We start from the raw sequence: 26,129 nt of genomic DNA, 5'->3' as shown, positions 1-26,129 counted from the left end.
AAATTATTGAAGTTCAAAATGTTAAACTGTTCATTTGTTTCATTTCAGAATTTTTGAGAATATAAAGTCATTTTAGGAATAAAATATATCGATTGGGAATGTAAAATTCTAATTTGTCTTCTTTTTTTTTATCACTTCGCAAATAACTTGCGGATTATTTAAGACACAACTCAATTTTACGGATAGTTAAGAGTTCAGTTCATAAATAATTTGGAAGAGTAGTTAAAGTTGGCTATTTATTCAAAAGTTGATATTTATTCAAATTAATTTTATATTAATAATTAATAATATTAGATTAATTTAATATCATATATTTTCGAATAATACAAGAATTTTTAGAAAATTTTCGAGAGCTGAAGTAGGATTAGGGGGTCGACTTGTAATTCAATCCACTAACTTTGAAAAATTCTGGAAAGACTTTAGCGCCAGAAATACTTCTCATTCTATTGACCATCAGTTATAATAAATAAATATGGTGAAATATACGTATACAACATAAAAATACATAAAATAATAGTTGAAAACAGAATGCCTAAATATAAAAATTTAAAAACACTAAACTTCGCCTTCATTTTATCTGTTTTATGAGCTGAGAACATGTCCTAACCTGCGCAACTGATTTTTTTAAGCACAGCTCCTTTTTCATATGCTTTACTCTGACTTTTTGCCAAGTTGAACTGGTACATTCGTCCCCACTTAATTGCATATTGGATACTCAAATAATCCGCTTATACGAATAAAGTTTAATTTATCCAAATCATTTTATATTAAACTAATGTTAAATTTCCTTGTTTAAATGGATACTTGTTGTTTCCAGTCTTTGCTTAATTGCATGAAGAAAAAGAGGTACTGAAATGAAAAAATCTGTTCATTTTTGAGAAATGTTTCACCAGCTGGGATGAAATTTTCAGTGAAGAAGATGAGAATACAATAGGTGGTCCCTTCAATGGGGACTTCCTGTTCATTTGTTGCTCCAAACATGTGCTAGGAGTATAGTTTCAGAATATATAGCTGGCTGATATTGGAGTGAATGAGTGAGGTTTTTACCCTTCTCACTTTGACTTACTTAACTCATACATTATTTACAATGTAAAAAGGTACAGAGTAAATTGTTTCACAGTGAAGGCTTATAGTCCCCTAGTTTTGATAAGAAAAATATTTTAAACCGTAACACGCTAGCATACAGTGTGTCCTTCTCTAAAGTAGAATAATCAGTGCTTTCCCCAGTGAATACAAGTAATTTGAAATAATCAAAAAAGAAAAAAAAATTAAGTTTTGGAAGACATAAATTCCAAACATCCCAAAATGAAATAGTAAATTAATTTGTAATTTCTCAAATTACGAGGATTAAAAAAAGGAAGAAAATTGAAAACTCACTCCTCTTTTAATCGAATAACCCGCTTAATTGAATAGTATTGGCTGGAACCAATGGTATTCCTTTAAGCGGGGTTGACTGCATTGACGTTGATCCCTAATGGTCAGTGGAAAGCCTGGAGGGTGAGGAAACAAAAACAGATTAGATTAATGATATGACGTCAATTCACACTTTTCAGTAGAAGTGCTTGTGGAGAAAATCGGGGATAAATTTTAATTTCCAAGTGTAGCATGCCTTATTATTATTTTTTACATGGGCTTACATGTGAATTTTAAATTTTGGGTGAGTTTCCAAATAAAAATTGTATTCTTCAACTTATGCGCGAATGGATTTATATTCAGAAATTAATTAAAAGATATTAATTTCATGTTGCCCTCCATTTCAGGAAGCCCAAGAAGGAGATGAATGTCACCAACCTCAAGCTTCTGCAGATGAACTAGATGATGATTATCCTCCAGATGCATACTTTATGGTCAGTCAATGTGCTTGGGAAGAGGAAGTCATATGGAATGGAGAAGATGTCAAACATAAGGTCAGTAAAAGTAATCTTTTTCAACTTTGATGACCAGTCTGTTTTGTCCTCACAAAGATAATTTATTATTGTCTTCATCTATTATTATCAATAATTTATTATTATCAATAATTTATTATTATCAATAATTTATTATTATCAATTATTTATTATTATCAATCATTTAATATTTTCTATCAATTATTATTGCCTGTATTTTTATGTATTATTTAACATTGTCATTTGAAGCCTCCTTCTAATCTAGTGTTCTTCAAAAAGTTAACACATTGTTTATAGTTAATTAATAATTTTCCCATCAGGCATGTGATTCTTTCGCTAATTTGAGTAAGTCTGCCAATCTCAAAACCGCTGATTCGTGAGCTTAAGTGAATCAATAATTAATATTCCCGCGGAGTTTCACTGGTCTGATTTTCGGATATTTTTAAAATGATATTGTTTATTACAACATTTAGTTAACCCTCTTTGACGTTTCCGATTCCTGCGATTTTCGATACACGTGATTTTATCATCCATCTTTTTTGGGTTATTGCTGTAAACTTCAAAGTTTTTTTAAATTTTTGATACGATGATGACTAGCAAAGTAAAAAAAAGCAGAAATATAACAATTTTTTCATAATGTATATTTTTTTATGTTTTGATGAAAAAAACTTCATTAGTTAATAATTTTTTTTTTCCTCTGTTAAAATTTTATAAACGTTACTTTTGTGTTGCATTGAGAGAAAAAAATTCAGATAATTCTTCTTCAAGCAATAACATGTCTGGTTTATTTATGATTAATTTAATTATAATATTGTTAAAATAATTATATTTCAAATTGAGATATAAAAGAATGTTTTAAAAATTTTGTTTATTTCATTTGAATTTTAGGTTCTTTCCAAGCTGAATGACAAAAATAATGCTGCTGGTTGGGTTCCCTCCAGTCTTAATCGAACAGCTTCTGCCTTCAGTCAACAAAGTAGAATCTCATTCTTTTATTTTTTTAATTTTAAATGTCACTTACTTATGTTAGGTGTTTATAAAAAAATAATTATAAACATTGTAGTGTATCTACCACCACAAAAATAAAATTCCATTTCATTAGTATATAAGACATGTTAACTCGATTCAACCACATGCCTACCTTCACAGAAACTCCCACTTCGATTTGAACATGCCTACTTCGATGGATGGTCCCCATTGAACAGTTAATTTGCTACTTCTGACTTTGACATTATCCACCTCCTCGCGCTGTTGCTAGTCAGTCTTGATCAGACACACTCGACTGCTAATGGCAACACAGCGACGACCTACAGCTCTCCCAGCTTTTCACAAAAGAGCTATGAATCAACTAATGGTATCCCGCTCCTCGAATTCTGCCACTGATAAAATTCTGGTGGATGAGTACTGTAGTGTATCTACCACTACAAAAATACAATTCCAATTCACTAGAATATAAGACACGTTAACTCAGTTCTTTGTATTGGTACCTTTTCGAAGATGAAGGGTGATAACTACTTTCCCCACAAACATGTTTCTAGAATTAGTTAACACTTTCTCCTTTCTTCTAATATTTAGTAATAGCTATTTTATAAAATTTTTATCTAAGCTACCTACTGTTGACACATAAACGTGTGGAATTCTACCACAGATAAAATTCTGGTGGATGAGTACTGTAGTGTATCTACCACTGCAAAAATACAATTCCAATTCACTGGAATATAAGACACATTAACTCAGTTCTATGTATTGGTACCTTTTCATAGATGAAGGTTGACATTGATGATTACTTTCCCCACAAACATGTTTCTAGAATTAGTTTACACTTTCTCCTTTCTTCTAATGTTTAGTAATAGCTATTACTTAAATTTTTTATCTAAGCCATGCTCTGTGAGCAATTTTAGTCGTCATCTTTGTGGCACCCTTCATTATATTAAACGCCAACAACATTTTTTATTCCATTTATCTTTGACATAATATGAAGAACTGTGTGGATGAATGGTAGGAGTTACATTTTAGAGAATTTAAATGTTTATGTGCTAACAGTAGGATTATATATTATCAGAATCTATTTGGCATTTTAATTTGCTGTCAAGAGGCAAGTTTACGAAAGTTTTTCATTGACTGTTTATTTCCATATACACTTATATCATTATTCCACTGTGAAAACACTCTACTTCATTCACAAGGTTTTTCAGAGAAAAAATTCTTAGCATAATAGAATGTTGTTTAGTTAAGTAAGACTAAATTAAGAACTTTTTCTGTTAACTATCTATTTTTTCTAAAATATCACCTATACCCATCATATACTCAGGTCTTTCTTGTTTGTTTTAGGTTCATGTGAGTATTTGACTTGTTTTGTTACGTAAAAAATCTTATTTTAAGGGATTTATGTGGGTCTAAGGGATTTCTTAAGTATACGAGTCTTATTATGATATATTACTTTTTAATTTTTTTCTTTCATAAATATTTCTATTTTATTCTATTCTTTTATTTATTTTACTCTTTGCAACATTTTTTTATTAAAAAATGTCTATACAATGTTTTTTGAAACATATAAGATGTCTGTCTATTAACATATACATTTGCTATGGTGTATTTAAAAACATTATACGCACATAAAAATTATATATTTATGCTTTAACTTGTTATGTACTTAAATTGCTAATAGAATGCTCTATGCTTCCTATATGTTTCATAAATATAATGAATCAATTGTACAGTTTTTTTTTTTAAAAAAAAAAAGGTAATTTTAAAGTGCTGACATTTTACAAGCTAGATATCTTTTATTGTGATTGAGGATTGCATCATGATAAACAAGATTTTTAGTGCTTTCTAAAAACTACTCTATACTATTTATAGTATTTAAGGTGGGTGACTTCGTTCTTCATGAAAAAATATTGGAGAAACTTGAATTTCAAAGTCACTTTGAGTCAATACTAATCAACAGGAGTATAAAGAAGGAAAATTAAGTCACTAATCCGAAACCCATGTGAACGATGGCAACGCACCGCTGAAAATGTATAAGGCATCCTAGGTTTTACACATTTTCAGTGGTACGTTTACATGTCTCAATTAGATTTTTTTTTTAATTAAGTGAATTCAAATGAAAGATAACAATACCGATATGTTATGCCGCATTTATTATAGAATATTTACGAAACTACAGACAAAGACATGAAACTAAAAATAATCCCTAAATCATCCCTTTACAACAATCGCTGATCCAAGTGACCACTGACAATTTCTTTTTGTTGATCTGAGTTAAATTTTAGGAGCCTCAGACTGAAGAACCATGAGTTAATTTTGATCCCTGCTAATCAATATGCATAAGCAAACTTTATTTTGTTTGACCTAGCATGATCATACAGACCCAAGATAAATGGAAAAACAAAAGTTGTTTTTCAAATGAGCTATGTTCCATTCTTCCAAATGAAATTCTCCTTTGCATTGATTTTTAAACTAAAATTAAATAAATTGATTAGTAAGCCTCAAAAAATAACCCTCTTAGATTTTTTATTCGATGTACTTCATTTAAGGTAATGATATTTTCAATGATTTCCTTATACATTGTAAAGTCGCGCATCCAGAATCAATGGGACTTTCAGAAGTCCGTATAATAGATTTTTCTGTATAATAGACCCCCAAGGTAAACAAAGCTTAAAATGATCTAATAAACGATCTGAATCTAAGCAAAAAATAAATAAAATTTATTTTTAAGGGGAATAATGTCTTAGTATTAGAATATCTAATCAATCAAATATGAAATATGTATTAGAAAAAAAATATTACTGAAAATTTAGAAAACTAAAAAAATTTGACAGTTATGAAAATATTAATCCGCCATTTTGAACTAGAACGATTCAAACAGGAAGGGGAAATTCACATCATTCTGGAACAAAGCTTAAAATGATCTAAATCTAAGAAGCAAAAAATAAATAAACATTATTTTTAAAGGGAATATTGTTTTAGTATTAGATTATCCAATGAATCAAATATGAAATATTACAAAAAAAAATTATTGCTTAAAATATAGAGAACCAAAAAAAATTGACATCTATGAAAATAATAATCCGCCATTTTTAACTAGAATGATTCAAGCAAGAAAGGGAAATTCCTGTCATTCATTAAGGTGGGTAGGTGGAGGAGAAAAATTCATTTCCTCCTTATTTGTGAAAGAATATAAGTGTAAAGAGTAGATCATTCAAGTTGAGGGCAGGGAAGTGACAAATTATTGTTTTCTCTCCAATCATTGGCTATCAATCAAGCATAAAGGTGATGGGGTTTTCTTTATTTTTTCTTGTATGACTGAAAGAATCTGCTAAAGAGAGAATGTTACCCCCTTTTTTTCCCCCGCTTCCTAAATATTACATGGTATGGGGAAGAACTAATGTTTCTCAAGAACGTGCATCCTTTTAGACCTATTCAAATTTTCCATTTTGACTCCCCCTCCACGTTACCGCTTGCTGCGTTTACCCTTTTCTTGGTTCCAGGAAGTGCCTCTTTCACAAGTCAGCTGCATAGGAAAGGAGGGGGGAGGGGACTCAGTTGCGGTCTTTTGAAAACAATTCTCCCTCTTTCCCTGCATTCCAAAGTAGGAGCGTCTCTAATGGTCACTCAATGGTCTTTGTAGATCTTCTCTTCCCCTTTGTGATTTATGGGTTCAATGCATAAATCAGGGGTTCAGTGCAAGCTAGAAGAGAAAACGTGTCAAAAGTTTTTTTTTTTTTTAAAGAAAGGGGAAGATGAAGAGATGTTTGTTTATTTTGATTGTTAAAAAGTGTCCCGGAGATCGATCCTTCCGGAAAAGTAGGGGTACAAGATTTTTTTTAATTTTTTTTTTTCTTTAATTATGATTACTATTGAAGCATTATACACAATCACTTTGGGGTAAGAGCGGGATTTCATAAATATCATGTCTGCTTTTTGTTTGTGTTGTTTTTACAAAACATCCTTTTCCTTGAAAATTGTGCAATATCAGGAAGTCGAGGAGTTCATGGAAAACCTAGAAATAAGTCAGAAATTGCTTCCAGCTTTAAAAGTCTGCAAATATTTTTTTAATACTAACAAAAGTCTGGTAACAATGGGTAGTCAATAAGGCATAAATAATTATGACATCAGCATAAATAATTATGGCATCAGTTATGACATCAGCATAAATAATTATGGCATCAGTTATGCTGATTTCTAGAATAACTTTTTGTTAAATAATTACAGACTAAAACATAATACAAAAAAAAAAGTTTTCTAACAATTTTTTGCATTAAACTGGGTCAGCGTGATTAATCTAAATTATAAGTCCACTACCTAACATCAAACGAACTTAGTTCTCGGGTTGAACTATATCAGTGTTTTTAGCAGCTTGTTATACAAAAATACTGTTATTTTAATTCAAAGTGGCAGAATTTTTTACAAGACTTCTTTTTCAGCAAAAACAATTGCTGCCACACCTGGAACTAAATCATCAGGTCAGCAAGGAACCAAATCTGCCAAAGGTTCTGCATCAAATAGTAAGTGAAAGTTGGCTTTCACACTGTAAACACGAAAAAGACTTAAGTTATTAGGCTTAAATAAATTCAGTTAATTTTTTTTATACATTGTGTCTCAACGTTGTAACAAACTTTTGAGGAAAGGGTACATCATAAGGATTGGGCATTGCAAAACAACCCATCAACATGTCAGTCAACAACACCTGATCATGAAGTGAACAACAGATGTTCAAAGTTTGTACCATCATACCCCATGCATACCTGACTATGATGGATCATGGATTACTCCAGATGGTTGCATGCTGGGCAATATGGCATGAGGAAATGGTAACATTGGTAGATCTAATAAAACAGGAGAGAATAATCGATTGAAACTATTTGCATATTTATAGTAGATTAATAGAGTTCATAATGTTACAACTAGTGTTCAAAGTTTACACCATCATGCTCCATGCATACCTGATTTCAATGGAGTGTGGATTGCGGTTGCATGCCATGAGCCACAAACAATTAGTATATATTTAGTCGATTAAAAGAGTTCATAATGTTACTACAAATGTTGCAAGCTTGATCCATCTATGCATGCTTTACTTAAATGGGTTGTGGATTGCTCAACATGGTTGCATGCCAGGAGCAAACTATTGGCATATTCATGGTAGATTGATAGAGTTCATTAAGTTACAACTAATGTTCGAAGTTTGACTTACCCTATGCATGCTTGACTTTAATGGAGCATGGATTGCTTGGCATGGTTGCATGCCAGGATTTTCTTTGATTGTGGTGACAGTGAGCCTCACCACTAGATCTATATTGGATTCCACGGTCTCTTAATGCAAAATAACTATGAGATTACCATATGTATGTTCGTATTATGTGATCCTATTCATGCCTGATTTTGGAGCTTCGATTGCTAGACTTAGTTGCATACCAAGAGCTTTTTTAATTGTAGTGGCAGCACAGGCCAGTCTCACCACTAGATCTGAAGATTTTACGGTCTCGTTAAATATGATAGCTTTGAAGGCACCATAGATTCAACAGACCCTATGCACGCCTGACTTTGATGGGGCATGGATTGCTGAACATGGTTACAGGGCAGGAATATCTTTGATTGTATTGACAGCCCATGCAAGTTTTACCTCTAGATCCATTACGAACTTCACAGTCTCGTAATAAACAATAGTTTGAAAGCTCCTCACACAAAAAATCAAGACAAATTGAATCAGCAACCCTACAGTACTGTGTATTATAGTAGTGAAATGCAGGTCACCACCTGGCAGTGTACAATGGTTTTTCACATCATGGGTTACCATGTCATTCTCTATCCATATGTGTTCCATTTCTGAAGTTTGTTTTAATATTTTTAAGACACCCTGTATAAAAATAGTTAGGAGTTAAATGTCACATATTTCTTTACGTCACCACCCTTGTGAATGTCGCTTGTCACAATTTGGCTGCTTATGAACTCTTGGCTTTATGTAGGCAATTTAGTCCTAATGCTATAACATAATACTAATACTTTGGTAGGAATTGCCTTGTAACAACTTAACAAATAACACAATAGTATTTTATTTCTAGATGAGTCCTGAGCACATTAACAAGGTTTTCTCTCCCAAGTAAGGTTTTTCTATGCTTTTTTGAACCCCTCTGACTTTTGGCATCATCATGTTGGATTTATTGAGACTTTTGCTCATATTGAAGGAAATGCAGACACTCTGCACTAACTCTGGTGGCAGAACTAACCTCAATAAAATTATTTATTTTTATATTTGACTCTACAGTGAAACCTGGTAAGTTAACCATCCCATTGTTTATGAGTTAACCACCTGTCTAAGCAAACCACGAAAGTAAGTGGGCCACTTACAAAGCTTCCACTGAACTTACCTAGTGTTTCTTAATCAATAAATTAACATTAATTTTCTCATGACAAAAAAAAAACATGGGATACAAAAGAATGGTGTTGGGTATTTTGGTGTTGGTATTTATTTATTAACAACTAAGAATAAAATTTCTTATAGATTAGCAATTAGTTTTAAATTCAAACTGCTTCAGATAAATTTCTTTTTATCAAACCATCTCATGTAGTAATGTAGTTTCAATTATAGTTGACTTAACCCAGCATAAGCAGTTTTAAAATTTTATTTTTTTATGTATTAGAATCTGAAGTACCTGAGGAAAAGGATGACACCTGGTATTCAATATTTCCAGTTGAAAATGAGGATCTTGTGTATGCTCAGTGGGAAAATGATGTTATTTGGGACAGTGAGGTTTGTACTCTTGTGCTTGATTTTTCATAGTTTTTGACAGATTTCTTTCAAATTTTGTATTTTGTCGTATAAAATTACACAATGAAAAGTTTGTGTATCTTACAGTTTAAAAATAACCAATATTGAAAAACAATAATGAATAATTTATTATTAAAAATTACTTTTTGCATGGAGTCATTAGATAAATGAATAATATAATTTTCTGCAAAAGTTTTAAAAAAGTGAAGGTTAGGTAAAATACAAAAAATCTATATTTTGCTGAGGTTAGGGGAAATACAAAAAAAGTGAAATTATTAGGAGGTTCAATTTTTCAAGTAGTCTCCTACCTTAGCTGACAGATCATATTTTCCAAATTATGGCTACACCCCCCTCTATAATGCAATGGTCAAAAATCGAAATCTGTAAAAAAAAAAGAAAAAAAAAGGTATGTTTTTGTGTCTGATTCTGCAATGAAATTAATAGTTAGTCCTAATTAACTAGCACATTTGAGGTCTCTCGTTTGAATCTTTGAGATTAACACTTTGTAAAAAAGTCCATCATTAGAACAAAAGTTATTAAAATTTTTAAACTATATTTTGCTTTTAATATGTGTTTCTGCACTTCATATAAAGTTGCTGTGTACCCATGAAGTAAAGTGAAATATTTTTAACCCAATATTTTTATGTACAGTAATATATATGTTCATCTTAAATCAGTGAGCAGGTGAACAGTGAGCATCTGTTCACTCATTTTTTATAGAGTACATTACTATGTATATAGTAAAATGTAGTACTCATTTATTATTCTTATTCTAAAATTAGATTTAATATTGGCTTCTCTATTCCACAGGGTGTAAGCATTTTCTTTATTTAAAAAACGCATTGTTGTTCTTGAATTGTTGTTATTGATTTGTATTCATTTTAACAGGCAATGGAGAAAATACCGGAACCTAAAATTCTCACTCTTGATCCAAATGACGAAAATATAATTTTGGCAATTCCAGATGACCCAGATCCAAATTCCTTAGCATCAAATGAGCCTGTCAAGGAAAAAAAGGTAAAGCTAGTGATTTAAGAAATTTTCTCCTTCTGCAGTTTATTGCACTTGTTTAAATTTTAATAATCAGCCATATTAATGTTTGATAACATATCATATTCTTTTGTTCCACATTATATTATCTTTTAACTGCCGAGTTGAACATCAGAGTTAAACATTTAATGCTTAATTTTAGGACATGGCAAGAAAATCTAGGATTCTATTAGGAAAGGCTGGAGTTATATCAGAGCCGGAGCCCCCCAGTCCGGTAAGATCTGTATATATTTTGCTAATGTTTTAGTTGTTTCATGTAAATTCATTTTATTTTAAATTTATTATTCGTGATAATATAACGTTAGTTAAATTTTAATATTTTGATTTTGGTTTTTGAATTCATTCTATTTTTTTTATCCTAGAAATATATGAGTTATTGTTTTGCTTAAAAATTAATTTTGAACACTTTTTATGTTTAAAATGTTTGTGATATTTAATTGCAGCCCCCTCCACAAAATACAAAAACAGATCCTTTTAATATTTCAAATGATGAGTATTATAATCCAAAAATGACACAAGATTCCGCCTTGAAACCAAATGTTGGAGGAAACCTTATCCAAGTAAGTTCCATTTAAAAAGTTTTTAACAGATTTCAGTTTAATTAATTGGTAAGTTAGATTTAAATAAATATCGTTACAGTTAACTTTGAGACATAGTAAAATTTTATTTTAGTAAAAAAAAAAAAAAATCTTTTTATTGAAATTTTATTTGCAGTCAAATTTTGAACTTATCGTATCACCCATTTTTAATGAACTGGAAGATAATAGTTGGATAACACTAGCAGGAAAAAGGTTAGTCTGGAAAAAACTTGAGAAGGCCAAGGCCCACCCTGGGCTGTCATGGCAGGGGTCTGTTTTGAAGAAATTTAGGTCCGTTAACGGACCCTTCACAAAATATCTTTCCATAAAAACGGACCCTTCACAAAATATTTTAACTTAAAAACGGACCCTTCACAAAATATTTTAACTTAAAAACGGACCCTTCACAAAATATTTTAACTTAAAAACGGACCCTTCACAAAATAATTTAACTTAAAAACGGACCCTTCACAAAATGATTTTTCTTTTAATCGGACCCTTCACAAATTTGTTTATCTTCATTATTATTTTGTTAATCGAATAAACCCTTTCCAGGGCAGAAAACAAGAAAGATGGATGTAAACGAATTAAGTTTTGTCTTCGGCAGACGATTCTTCCATTATTCGTCCGAAATTAATATTCTGCGTTCAGCAGTATAGGCTAAATACCAAATATTTGTATGTTGCATCTCTAATTTAGAAGCAGCAATTGTTGTTTATTTTTTAAAATTTAATTTTTTTAATTATAATTTTACAGTGTTGAGCATAATCTTGTATGTCTTTACAATTTAAAAACTCCTTGAAAAAGTTTTTTTTTTTTGCAATAACGGACCCTATTTGCACAAATTCATAAATGCGGACCCTGATTGAAAGAATGTGAGTAATTTTTTCACAATTTCACGAAAAACGGACCCTTCACAAAATGTCTGGACAGACCCCTGCATGGGAGCCATTGATGATGATGATGGAAAATGATCGCATCGTGCTTTAAGTGGAGAGATATTTTATTAAAATTTTGTGAAATTGCTCTTATTTCTAAGCAGAGAAACTTAAACAATCAGTTACTTAATACAACAGTAGCTCTAGTAAATTATTCCTGTATCAGAAACAATTTTTTGCATTAATATTCAACAATCAAGTAGTTTAAATAAATTAAAAAAATAGATGAATTAAGCACAAATTAAAGGTACATGGATACCACAGTTTCGGTTCTATAAGAATGAACCTTCTTCATTGTTGAAACACAATTTTCTGTTTGAGACTCTGAGGAAGATTATTCTTATTAATAGAACCAGAACTATAGATTGTCTCTTTATTTGTGCTTTATTCACTTTGATTTGCTTTATTGATAAGTAGCACATACTTGTGCTATATCCACATGGTTTAGTTTTTATCCATATTCATATACTCTATCCTTATTTAATTAAAACAGTTTGTAAAGAAAAACCTTTCATGCAGTTCTGTCCAGGCACAAGCTAAAATTTTAAAAAAGAAAAATTTATTATTTCTATTGATAAATTAAACTCTATGAATTATTGTTATGTATTTATAATTTCATAAATGTTCATGAAAATAAAGTACAGTAGGGAACCGATTATCCGGAACGATCGGGACCATCGCTATTCCGGATAACTGATTTTTCCGGTTTTCTGAATCGCTACAAAAAGCCGTTTTTTTTATTGTTAAACCCAACGAAAAATTTTCTTTTTGGGAAATAATCTTAAAAAGAAGAAAAAACGATGAAGTAATACACTAATGATTATTTCCAAAATGATGGTAAGGTAAACATCTTTCAAAAAAGAAAGAAAAATCCTAAAATCTTATGAGGAAAAAAAAAAAATTTTTTTTTTAAATGGCGAGAAAATTTATCGAATTTTTTTCCGGTTTTCTGATTTCCGGATTACGGGTTCTGTACTGTATAATAAAATTATGGTAAAATGAAACATATTAAATATTTAATAAGTATTATATTTCTTAATTAATTTTTTTTGTGATTAAAAATTTATTTTCAAAATGTCAAGTAATTTTTAAAAATAGACAATTCAGCAGTCTCGACCATGCATTTATTTATGTTTATAGCCAGATTGAAATATTTCAAAGCATTTCAAACATAAATATGACTCCGTTTTCTTTACTAGGTTGCAATCAGATAATATTTATTACTTAATTTTACACTTTTTAAATACTTTTTATTACTCTTTTTAATTTTAAAATTAGAGTTTATTTTTAATAGCCTTAACTATTATCAAAATTGTTTATTTTTAGCACTCTATCCCAGCCATAGAGCTGACCCAACCCTTTTTCCCGACCCATATGGGTCCTCTTAAGCTGAGACAGTTTCATAGACCTCCACTCAAGAGATATTCACATGGTAGTCTTGCACAACCTGGTTTTCATGGAGTTATTCCTTTATTGAAACACATCAAGAAAAAAGCAAAGGTTTGATTTAATTTTCTTTATGCACACTATTTTTGTTATTATGGTTGAAGATTTTTAAAATACAAACCTTTGAACATAAGGCTTTGTATTATATAGATCATTTCACATATCATTTAACTTGACAAAACCAATATATATGTGTGTGTATTTATATATTTATGTATAAATANCATTTATTGTAAAGGATGTGTCCTGATGAAGACCTTTACGTTTTCCCATTAAAAGTTTTTCTATTATATTTTATTCTTCGTGTTTATATGTATATATATATGAAACAGATCAAAATTAATACTTTAAAATATTTTTTCAACAAAAATAGTTTAAGATAGTTGGAGTATTTATGATTTACAGAAAAATTATTAAGTATAATTATTTGCTGAGCATAAGAACAAATAACTAACAATTTTATCAATTTTGGTTTGCTTTAGAAATAATGCAGTTTATAGAGAATTGCTGGTTCATGGGATGGTGTTACCCAAATCTTCTACTGTATATGTTTAGGTTTTTGCAATTTTAATTAATGTTAGAAATATGCTTCCTAATATTTAAGAAGAACCATAGAACCTATAATAATCAGAATATTTGATTTTGGCTACAAATAAATAAATAAAATAAAGTGCTTGAGAATTATTGGAAAATGTTGCTTTTTCTTACTAAAACCTATAATGTTTTGTTTTTTTTTTTTTCAAATAGCCCTGATGAAAACAGTTAACTCATATTTTCTATTATTTTAATGTAATAAAAGATTATAGTATTTTTCTATCCCAAAAGAAAAATAATTTTGAAATTAATAGTAATGGTCTCGTCGTTATATAAAATAAACAAAATTAGTGACATTAAATTATGACTTTACTCAAAATTATACTACTACTTCCACTATTTGTGAAGGTTGAATTAAATTGATAAAAAAATTATCTTTTTAATGACATTTTAAATTTTTCTTTTTAAATGTTATTGTTTACTTTTGCATAAAAAAACTTCAAGATTTTCTGTAAGAGATTTAGTATTAAAACAAATTTTCACATATTATAAATCAATAAGTGCATTATGCTTAGAAATGTAAAAATATAAATTAATAAATGACTTGAATACTTAATGCTTAAGTCATTTCCAATCGTTTCCTATTGTACAAGTAAACTTTAAAATAATATTTTTGTGTCGCAACAACCAGAAATAAGACGTGAGTTGTACCAAACAATTTATTTAAACATTCACACGAAAAATCGCAAAATATTACCCAAAAAAATATCTCTTCTCAGAAAAGAACTCTCTTTTTCAACTACACAAAAAAGAGCATCACTTCTTGTGTGTGTCTCTCAAGCAACATCATTTTAGCATTACCTCTGGAGGAATTGATGCTTTTATCTCAGTTGTCTCGCTGTTACGTTACAATATTTTTACTTAAAATAATATTTTTTTATAAGCAATATAATATTAAAACAAGTTTTCACATATTATAACCAAATGATTTGTTATACATTATGCTTACCTACATAAAAATGTAAATAAATAAAAAACTTGGAATACTTATTGAAAGTGATACTATTAATTTTCTTTAAATAATTTTTTAACAATATCATATAATAAACTAATATCATATGTTGTAGCTTATCTCAAAATGATTACAATTTATTACGATTTTTTAATTTAAAAAATATATTAATATATTGCGTTTACATTGACTGTACTTATTACTTTATTTGAAATTAATCTTAAAAGTAGATTTTGAAATTAATAGTAATGTATATGTTCATGTAAACTATAAAAATTAATGATCAATGATTAAATTTTAAATGTAAATTAAAAGTTAAAGAGTACCGTTTTTAAAAAGTGCTTAAAGGTGCTTATTTTCGATTTTCGTTTCTTAAAAGCCCTTAAAGGGACTTTTTCCATGGGTGTTTTAAAAAGTGCTTAATTTCCGAGATGTGATTTTTTTTTACCATGTTGATTTTCGCCACAAATTATGCAAAAAGACACTGTCCTATTCAACGTTTTCACAATTAATTCAACCCTAATATATTTCGGCTTACTGCTTGTCTGTAGTGTATGAAAACACCATTTGTTTTACATGTTTGATGAAATACTTGCGGGTCTGCACTTGCGTATACTGAGCTGGATTCAGTGGTAAAGATTTTTAACTCTCATGTGCAATTTGCAAGAGATTCTCAATTTTTGCTGCATTTTGCAAGAGATTCTCAATTCCAGACTTCATATTTCGCCCCCTGTACTAGAATCGAAAAATCTCTCGAATTTTTGCTGATTACGGGGACCAACTAAACGTTGTCAAATTTTTTTCTCTATTAGTGATATAAAATTTCATTTCTCTTGTTAATTTCATTGTTTGTGACGCGCCCTCGTCTGCGTCACTGTAAATAAAACCGGATAAAACTTGTCAACCCTCTCTAATTATGATATTTTTCAAAGTGCTTAAAAATATTTTTTGAGTGCTTGAAAAGTGCTTATTTTTTGTTGAAAAATTTGGCTACGCACCGTGTTAAAAATATAAAGTAGAAAAATCAAATTTGCTCATTTATTTTCAGAGTGTAACAAAATGGGCTCTGATTATATTTTTTTGTTTCTTGATTAGATGCGAGAGCAAGAGAGAGAAGCGTCTGGTGGAGGGGAAATGTTTTTTATGAGGACAGCAGAGGATTTGACAGGGAGAGACGGAGAACTGATTTTGGCAGAGTATTCTGAAGAACACCCTCCTTTGCTTTCACAAGTTGGAATGGCTACAAAAATAAGAAACTACTACAAGCGTGTAAGTTTTTTATTAGAACTTTAACATCTTATTTTGTGTTAATAAATGTCATAAAATCAACTGGAACATTACTAAAACACTTTTGGATGAAATTAACTTTTCTTATGTGAGAAAATAATAAAAAAAGTTTAACTGCTTATAGACATGCTAAAAAAATCTATGAATTTGTAAAGTTGTGCCAAATTAAAAAAATATATATATATTAGTATTTTTATAATATTTTTTTAATTCCCCAATATAATTTAATTATTTGACTTATTAAAAAAATTTTATAAATAGTTGGCGATACTATATTATCCATTATAATTACAAAATACAAAAATAAGGAACAACTACAAATGTGTAAGTTTTTTTTATTAAAACTTTAACGCCTTATTTTGTGTTAGTAAATGTCATAAAATCAACTGGAACATTACTAAAACACTTTTGAGTGAAATTAACTTCTTTTTTTTTATGTGAAAAAATAATAAAATATTTTTAATCGCTTGTAGACATGCTTAAGAAATCCATGAATTTGTAAAGTTGTGCCAAATTTAAAACAAAAAATATTAGTATTTTTACAATAATTTTTGTTAAAATATTTTGCAATATAATTTAATAATTTAACTTATTAAAAAATTTTTATAAAACTTTTATTAATAGTTGGCAATACAATATTATCCATTATTATTATATTTTTAATTTTTTTTTTAATTTAGTAATTTAAATTTATTTACTAATTTAAAAAACAGAGGATTTAAAAGGTTATTAAGAAAAATAAATTTAGTAGATTCTTTTTATTATTATTATTATTACCATTTACCTAAAATTGTTGGCTAAAAAATATCAGGCCTTGCCTAAAAATTGTGTCATTTCAATTATTGTGGTGTGGTTTAATGTTCATATTTTATTTAACTTATTTGATGCTTAGTTTTTTATCATTAGAAGCATAAAACATTGTTCTCCACTTGTTCTTATTGGTTTTAGAAGAGTAAAAATTTGATGCATTCTTAGCAAATCTTTGAGAGACTTTACTTTCTGGATTTAAATAGAAGCCTGAAATTAATTTCCTTTTATTATTTTTAATTTTCATTAATTTCTCATTAATTATTTACTAATTATTATTACTGAGAATTATTTCCATTCCATAAATTAATATTTTTTAGTATTATTTCGAATCATTTTTGGAAAGTAAAGATACTTCACCGACATCAGCAAAGGAAAAGTTTCTGTGAGTCCATTGGCAACACTAATTGTAATTTTAAACAGTTTACTTTTCCCTTGATGTCATTATACGTTGAGCCTTGTTTGAGCAGCCTATCTTTATCATGTCTGTATTAATTCAGAATCTGTCGGATGTGAAGTGGATTCTGTAATGCTCTTTCTTCATGCAAAAGGTCCGTTGGATATTCACAATTAAATTCTTTCTGTCTATGGAAACAGACAAAATTTAACAAATTGGTGTCTTGTTTTCTCTGAAGATAGGACTGATGTTCATGACGAAATCAGAACAGATAAGCCATCTGTGATCACTGATGCCCTGTTTTGAAGAACAGAGGAAACAATTTGAGCAAATAGACATTTCATATTAAAAGATTTGCTTAAAATCATACCAAACATGTCTATGATAACTTTATAAAGCAGTGACTATTACCTTAGGGTACTGGAAATTGTGTGTTTGATAGTTTCCAAAAATGATAATGGAAGAACTTAAAGGAAAGGGATCAGCTACACACTTGACTTCCTTACATATTATGCAGAAGCAGATGATAAGTTTTTTAATCACATTGTGACTGGTGATGAGACGGGTTAAACGTAAGAGTTGTTGACAAGCAGAGAAACACTTGTCCTCCCACAGGGCTTCAAACCAAAGCACTACTGAATAGTTATAAATGAAAAATTTTAGATCATCTACCATACAGCCCGGACCTTGCACCCACTGACTTTCACCTATTCCTTGACCTGAAAAAATATGTTGCAGAGCAAAACTTTCATGATGATGATGTGATCAAAACTGAAGTTATTCCGATAACAGTGGCAAAGTTCTATGACTGACAAAGGCTCGTACCTGGACTTTACAAATGCTTTGGCAACAGCAATAACTATGTCAAAAAATAAGACATGTACCAGTAAATAATTTGTAATGATGTTTAATCAATTCAGATTTTTTCAAGAGAGTATGTGGCCTTGTATCTTTGCTTTTCGAAAACGCTTCGTATTTCCATTACATAAATTTATAATTTTTAAATGTTTATATAGTTAAATGCTTATTTTATGATTACACATATAATTTTATGTTTCGTTAAATGCAAATGCTTAATTTATGATTAAGTAAGATTACAGTTTTTAATTTTTAAATTATTTCACTAGAAAAGATTATATTTCTGAATAATTTGCAGAAACCTGGAAAAGACAGTGGCGCTCCTGAATATAAATTTGGAGAAACCGCTTATGCCCATACTTCACCCTTTTTGGGTGCTTTAGCACCTGGTCAAAGTCTACAATCCTTTGAAAACAATTTATTCCGTTCTCCTATCTATGAACATGAATTTCCTGATACAGATTTTGTTATAATACGTTCAAGACAGCAGTGAGTTGTTTTTATTTACTTTATCCATATTGAAACTAAAATTGAGATATAACCATTAAATGACTTTTTTTTACCATTATTGTTATTATTATACTAAATTATCAGATGTTATACCTGTTGTAAATCTTAATAGTTACAACTTTAAATAATTAAAATTTCAATTTCTTGTTAGATTAATGGAGGGTTGGCTGAATGTAAACAATAACAAGCTTCCTAAAATCAGAAGAAGTTTAGAAAACTTCTGGTGTATCCATCCGCTTATGTTATGCTAACGAGGCGATGCGTGAACTGGCTTAATATTCTTGGAAGTTTTATTTTTGTGAATTTTGTTCAAATTCATGTGACATTTTGCCATTCATGAGAGTCATCTGTAATTTATAAATTTTAAATGGTTGTGTGTCTAAAACATTGAGTGAGGCAATGTGTGAACAGGCTTAATATTCTAGGAAGTTTTATTATTGTGAATTTCATTCAAATCCAGGTGAAATTTTACCATTCGTAAGAGTCATCTGTAATTTATAAATTTTAAATGGTTGTGTGCCTAAAACATTGAGTGAGGCAATGTGTGAACAGACTTAATATTCTAGGAAGTTTTATTATTGTGAATTTCATTCAAATTCATGTGAAATTTTACCATTCATAAGAGTCATCTGCAATTTATAAATTTTAAATGGTTGTGTGCCTAAAACATTGAGTGATGCAATGTGTGAACAGGCTTAATATTCTAGGAAGTTTTATTATTGTGAATTTTGTTTAAATTCACGTGAAATTTTACCATTTATAAGGAATTATCTGTAATTTGTAAATTCTAAATGGTCATGAGCCTAAAACGAATTTAAGAAAACTAATATCACAATATAAATAAAGTGTAAAGTTTGCCATATTTTGAGTTTCATCCCTTATTTGGCTAAAATTATGTAAATATATCTCCATATGTTATTTTTTGGGTGGCATCATAACATGCTTGCTGGATCTTTGAATTCATTTGTTATTTGTTTCGTTGAAAGTTAAATTGAAAGAACACGTGATATTGCGAATACTACTAGTGTAATAATACTGAATGGCATGCTTTTCCAAGCTTAGGATTAAAAATCAATCAGAAGTACTAATTCGAAAGTCTTGTCGGTATCTCCATCTAACTAACTCCATCTGTTCTTAGCTTTGCATGGTCAACCAACCATGCGTAATCTTTGTGTATAGCAAAATTGTTAAAAAAAAATTTTTAACTTTTAATAATAGTTTTAATTTTTTTCCAGTTATTTTGTTAGAGAAGTTGAGTCTATTTTTACTGTTGGCCAAGAATTACCACTGTTTGAAGTACCAGGACCTAGCTCAAAGAAGGCTAACAATTTTATCCGCGACTTTTTACAGGTAAAGTACTAATCATTTTTTATTATTTCAAAAGGAAAAAAAAAACTTGATTTAATATTAGCCCACTTAAAATTTAATTTCTGTGCAACATATGATTTTTTAAGTAAAAAAGAAAATCAAAAACTTTTTTAAATAGTTTTAGAAGTTTTTAGTTTGTTTTGACAATTATTTTTTTCAGTTATAACTACTGTTTAATATTTTTTCAAAACATGTATGCTTTGTGTTACTTTAGTTTTTGCATTTTATCTAAATTATGATATAGGAATTATATAAATTATGTTTATTTATTACTTTAATTTTTTCCTCCATATTTTATCTAAAATTTTTATTCAAACTTTTAATTTTTTAGTTTAGTTCAATTTATTTCTCATTAAGCGGGCCTGCTAAGTTTTTTAATTTTTAGCTAAAGATTTTTTCCAAATGCTTGGAAAAAATTTAGTTTGAACGTTTTATTAAAAAAAAATTTGGTAAGATTCGTAGTTGTTCTAATATTCTTAATTTTTCAGGATAAGAAATATTTTGTCCTTATTGGTCCTAACTTTTAGCTTTTTGTCCTGATATTCCTTGTTTTTGTGTTTGTTCTGAACATTTTATTTTTTAGGAGCATTAATGCATATTTTAAAATAATTTATTTGAACAATTATTCTCTTGTTGAAAGTTCAAATTATTATTTTAAATAATTTACAGAATTTTATTTGACACAAAATCAGCTTCTCAAAATTATTTTTTAAACACATTATTTTTTTTTAATTTCACTTTTTTTATTTTTAAATCTCATGCTTGATCATGTGTGTGTATAATCAGCTCCTTTTTTCTTGCATTGCCTTCTTTTAATTGATACACATCATATTTGATCATAGGTAAACCCAATTTTTCTATAAAGAGAAAAATCCTAAATTTTTTTTGACAGAACACAATATTATTGGCATTTGCAGAAAATAGGATTTCGTTTCCTCTGTAATTTTGATGGTATTAAAAAAAAAATCATATTTTACCCANAATTTTGATAGTATTAAAAAAAATCATATTTTACCCAATACTTCATTTCATGCTCATATAAAGTATTATAATTCATGTAAAGTATTATAAAGTATTCTCTCTATATCTACATTTAATTAATTAATAAAATTTTATCCTTTTGATTGCTAATCTAATTAGACTTTTGTGTTTTCTATATGGTGAATGCATGAGTACTAACTTAAATTAAGTCTACTTGAATTCTGTGCTTCAAATTTTGCTTGAAATCTTGATTATTTCATTCAAAATTATGATATTTTTCACTTTTTTTATAGGTTTTTATTTATCGTCTATTTTGGAATAGCAAAGATAATCCCCGTCGTATCAAAATGGAAGACATTAAAAAAGCATTTCCTTCTCACTCAGAAAGCAGCATAAGAAAGCGGTTGAAACTCTGTGCCAATTTCAAACGAACAGGTTTGGTTGATTATTTTTTTTTTACTTAATGCATGTACTAATGCAGGGGTCTGTCCTGACATTTTGTGAAAGATCCAGTTTTTGTGAAATTGTAAAAAAATTACTCACATTCTTTCAAACAGGGTCCTGCTTTTATGAATTTGTGCAAATAGGGCAATTTGTGCAAAAAACTTTTTCAAGGAGTTTTTAAATTGTAAATCAATACAAGATTATGCTCAGTACTGTAAAATTATAATTAAAAAAATTACAGTTTCAAAAATAAACAGCAATTGCTGCTTCTAAATTAGAGGTACAACGTACAAATATTTGGTATTTAGCCTATACTGCTGAACGCAGAATATTCATTTCGGACGATTAATGGAAGAATGATCTGTCGAAACTTAATTTGTGTTTACATCCATCTTTCTTGTTTTTTGCCCTGGGAAGGGTTTATTCAATTAACGAAACAATAATGAAGATAAGCAAATTTGTGAAGGGTCCGATTAAAAGATAAATCATTTTGTGAAGGGTCCGTTAACGGACCTAAATTTCTTCTAAACAGACCCTTGCATGTTATTTACTTCTCTTTCTAATTAACTTTTTAACTTACTTAAATGAATTTGATTTTAGAATTTATGAATACAAAGGAAAACTTATTTGGCAAATCTGCTAATGCATAATAGGACGTCAAATATGGCATAAATGGTACTGGGGACATGAAAAAGAAGTTTTGAGTTTAGCCTTTGAGTTTTTTCCCTTCTTAGAAGGAAATAAAAATAATACTGACCCTTTAAAATTACACTGGTGCATTTTCTTGTGACAAGTGACAAATCAGTTCAAACTAAAAACCTTCATTTCAAATGTAATTCTTTTCTTTTTTGAAATTATTGTTTTGTCTATAATCCTAATAAGTTTGCAAAATTCTAAATGGGTAAAAAGACTATTTATACAAATTTTAAAAACGTTTATATGTATCCAAAGACGCTGGTTATCTATTGCAAATTCACGACAAATATAGTAAGTAATGGCTATGAAATTTTAACTATTAAATACATACATATATACAACAAATAGTTGCCTTGCATCTTAGTAAGCTCCAATTAACAATCTAGCTGCCACAACTGGCTAGCAGGAGAATTGATGTTTAACTAACTAATTAAAGCGTTCCTCAGTAGAAGGTGCTGTTGTAATAATAGAAATATGTAATGAAAGTTCTAAGTAAGATCAAATAAACAGAGAATTTATTGTTTATTTAATATCACAAATTATTATTTTTCCAACTAACGCCCCATTCACACAGGGCCTGACATCAGGCTTGTGACATCACAAGATGAACAAAAATCTAATTTTTCCCCTCTGATTAAACTGCTTTCAGGCTATAAGTCGACAATTTCAAGAAAGCAGAATTCCGGGTGCATGGTGATTAACTCGTTGTATTAAGTGGTTATTTTTGCTAATCCTTGCAAGGTGGGGGTTCTTAATATTAGAAATGGTGTAAATTAAACAAGCCTTTTTAATTTACGTCAGAAGACTGCTTTCTGACACCTTTTTCCAGTCCCCATGTAAATAGAGTGTTAGAGACTATCTTTCCTCTGATTTATTTATTTTCAATTTTTGAGATATCATCTAAAGAATTTTTTTTTATAGAAATTTATAATTTTTGATATTCTTTTTTTCAGGTACTGATTCTAATTGGTGGGTTTTGAAAAGTGAATTTCGTCTTCCAACTGAGGATGAAATAAGAGCAATGGTTTCACCTGAACAGTGTTGTGCATATTATGGAATGCTTGCTGCTGAACAGAGGTTGAAAGTATGTATTTTATTCTAATGATAAGCATATTTACTATTTGTAATGATAAACATATTGCTTAAGGCCGGGATAGCCTGGTTGGAGGGGCACCGAGCCCATGTCCAAGAGTTCGTGGGTTCGATCCCCACCGGCCAATGACTCCCCGTGTAGTAAATTATGGCTTATGCACGTTAAATTTGTCGAGTCAAAGTCCTCCATGTTCCCTTAAAAAATCATACTTCGGGGGGTACTGATCCAGGAGTTTCCTTGTCTTCTGGATTGGTTCAAAATTACAAGACTACAGAGTTTATTATTAGTAATCATAAACCTAAAATTGGGTTGACTGTTCAACGACGGACATAAGTTATTAAATAAAATATCAAAACATATTGCTTAAAAGTGCTTTTTCATTGGATGTTTTCAAAAAAGTTTATTAATTGCATAAAATACTAATTGTAGGAAATATTTTTGGTTTTAATTGTAGTATTGTTTTACTGTATTTCTTACTGATATTTTCAGTATTCTTAAATTATTTTAATGAAATAGAAAAAGCACTGTATAATTTTAAAGGTAAGAGTATAAAGTTAAAAAAGTGTTAGTTAAGAGGTTTTTCATTATTTTAACATTTAGCAGATGCAGTTATAGGTCTTGTGTGATTCAGATTTGTTGCTTCAAAATAATATAAATATCTCTTTATCATTTTATTTAAATGAAAATGAAAATTGAAAATTTTATAATCTCAGTTTTGTTAAATATATATATTCACTGTGGAGTCTATATAATAATTAACATCTACCCAAAAATGTGTAGAATTAATACTTACAGTATTTTCATTTCAAAATTATTTAAAAAAAATTTTTAAACTTTTCATAGTTTGTTTATCATTTTAAATTTTAATAAAGTTTAATAGATCATTCACTTATTTACATTTGTAATACGAATTTATTAAGGTTTTTTTATTGTGCTTAATTCTCTACAAATCTTTATCAATTCAGTATGATCTTTAATCTTGTAAATGTTTTTTGTTAAGTATACATTTATAAATAATTTAATCAAATGATTAATAATTTAAAAAATAGAATGAACAGCTTTTTATTAAACACATTAAAAATTGTGCATAAAAATTTTGTATGCACAGTTAAAATAAATAAAATCAATGAAAAGGATTATAAAATCAAGAATAGAGTTCTATTCCAGAAACTAGTTATTTTATCATGATTATGTAAAATCTTGGAAAAAAATTTTGCACTTTGTTTATTTTTTGAAATTACCTGAGAAGTTTCAACAATAGGAAAAAAATATTTATTACACTGTATATCCAATTTATGATTATTATTTTTTTAAGAAAAAGGCTTAAAAATATCTTTGAAAAAGTTCTTATTTTTTGGTGAAAAAAAATTTTCTGTGTACCCTGTTGAAATGGTAGTCTTGTAATAAATAATTAATATACTGTATTTTTGTTATTTTAGGATGCTGGCTATGGAGAAAAATCCCTATTTGCCCCTGAAGATGATAATGATGAAGATATGCAAATGAAAATGGATGATGAGGTTATTTTATTTGCATAAATTTAATTTCTTTTTATTTAAGCAAGCTAGCTAATTAATAATAGAAATTTATAAATTGTTGTCCCACACTGAGTTTTTATAAAATTTTACTATGCATAAAAATCAAAAAATGCAATATCCTTGAGGAATAATTTTTCGCTAATTAACCAACATGATACCTCTATGAGCATACCCATAACATGTTGATGCTTGATAAAAAAGTTAGATTTATTATCTGTCACTTTATGTAATTTGCAGTCAACTGCAATAACTTTCACTTCTGTAACCCTAAACTAATGCTGCCAAACATTTTTAAATTGCATTAATTTATTTATTTTTTAAATTTTATAATAAAATTTTTTAAAAAAAATGTGTGATTAATTTTTTTTCAGGTAAAAGCAGCCCCCTGGAACACTACTAGAGCATTTATATCTGCAATGAAAGGAAAGTGCCTTTTACAGTTGAGTGGCGTTGTTGACCCTACTGGCTGTGGAGAAGGATTTTCATATGTTAGAATACCTAACAAGCCACAACAATCAAAGGTATTCATATCCTTATTGTATTTATCTTTACTAAAACCGTTTTCTATAATCAGTATAGAAAAAGTAAATATCATAATAAATGTAAGATAACATATAATGAATGTAAGATAACATGTAATGAATGTAAGATAACAATACTTGCCTTCATGTTCTTGTAATTGAAGGGAACTCAAAAAAACAAAGAAACTAAGTCAAGAGTCAGATCAAGCTTGTTTTATTAGAAAATCATTTTATTAAAGTATGGAGAGGTTTGTTCATCATACTAAATTATTATACTGTTTCGCCTTTAAATAATATTAAATCTTGAATTTAGTATTCTTTATCTGAACTGCTAGTCCTGAGAGTTCCGCAGTAGACTGATCATTAAGACAGAGTTCCTTGTAGAACACCGAAGTGAAGCATCACTGACTGTGGTCA

The 26,129-nt window shown here is 29.0% G+C and overlaps 1 protein-coding gene across 4 annotated transcripts in view; it reads left to right on the top strand.

The window, feature by feature from the left end:
• The window catches only part of LOC107452525 (TATA-box binding protein associated factor 1), a gene marked incomplete at its 5' end in the record, with an annotated part of 59,805 nt that overhangs the window by 10,349 nt on the left and 23,327 nt on the right, over nt 1-26,129 (top strand). For 2 of the 4 annotated variants that reach the window (XM_071185720.1, XM_071185719.1), the window contains 15 exon segments: nt 1,761-1,907; nt 2,775-2,862; nt 7,313-7,393; nt 9,527-9,636; nt 10,543-10,671; nt 10,847-10,918; nt 11,148-11,264; nt 13,547-13,720; nt 16,308-16,481; nt 18,860-19,050; nt 20,307-20,421; nt 21,714-21,855; nt 23,514-23,644; nt 25,093-25,173; nt 25,563-25,712. In XM_071185720.1, the coding sequence (XP_071041821.1) occupies nt 1,761-1,907; nt 2,775-2,862; nt 7,313-7,393; nt 9,527-9,636; nt 10,543-10,671; nt 10,847-10,918; nt 11,148-11,264; nt 13,547-13,720; nt 16,308-16,481; nt 18,860-19,050; nt 20,307-20,421; nt 21,714-21,855; nt 23,514-23,644; nt 25,093-25,173; nt 25,563-25,712 (1,902 nt within the window). 4 annotated transcript variants of the gene reach the window in all.

Source organism: Parasteatoda tepidariorum, chromosome 9 (genome assembly GCF_043381705.1).
Source record: "Parasteatoda tepidariorum isolate YZ-2023 chromosome 9, CAS_Ptep_4.0, whole genome shotgun sequence".
NCBI classification, from domain to species: domain Eukaryota; kingdom Metazoa; phylum Arthropoda; class Arachnida; order Araneae; family Theridiidae; genus Parasteatoda; species Parasteatoda tepidariorum.
Note: the sequence above shows the minus strand (reverse complement) of the source record. Positions and strands in the feature narration are given on the sequence as shown.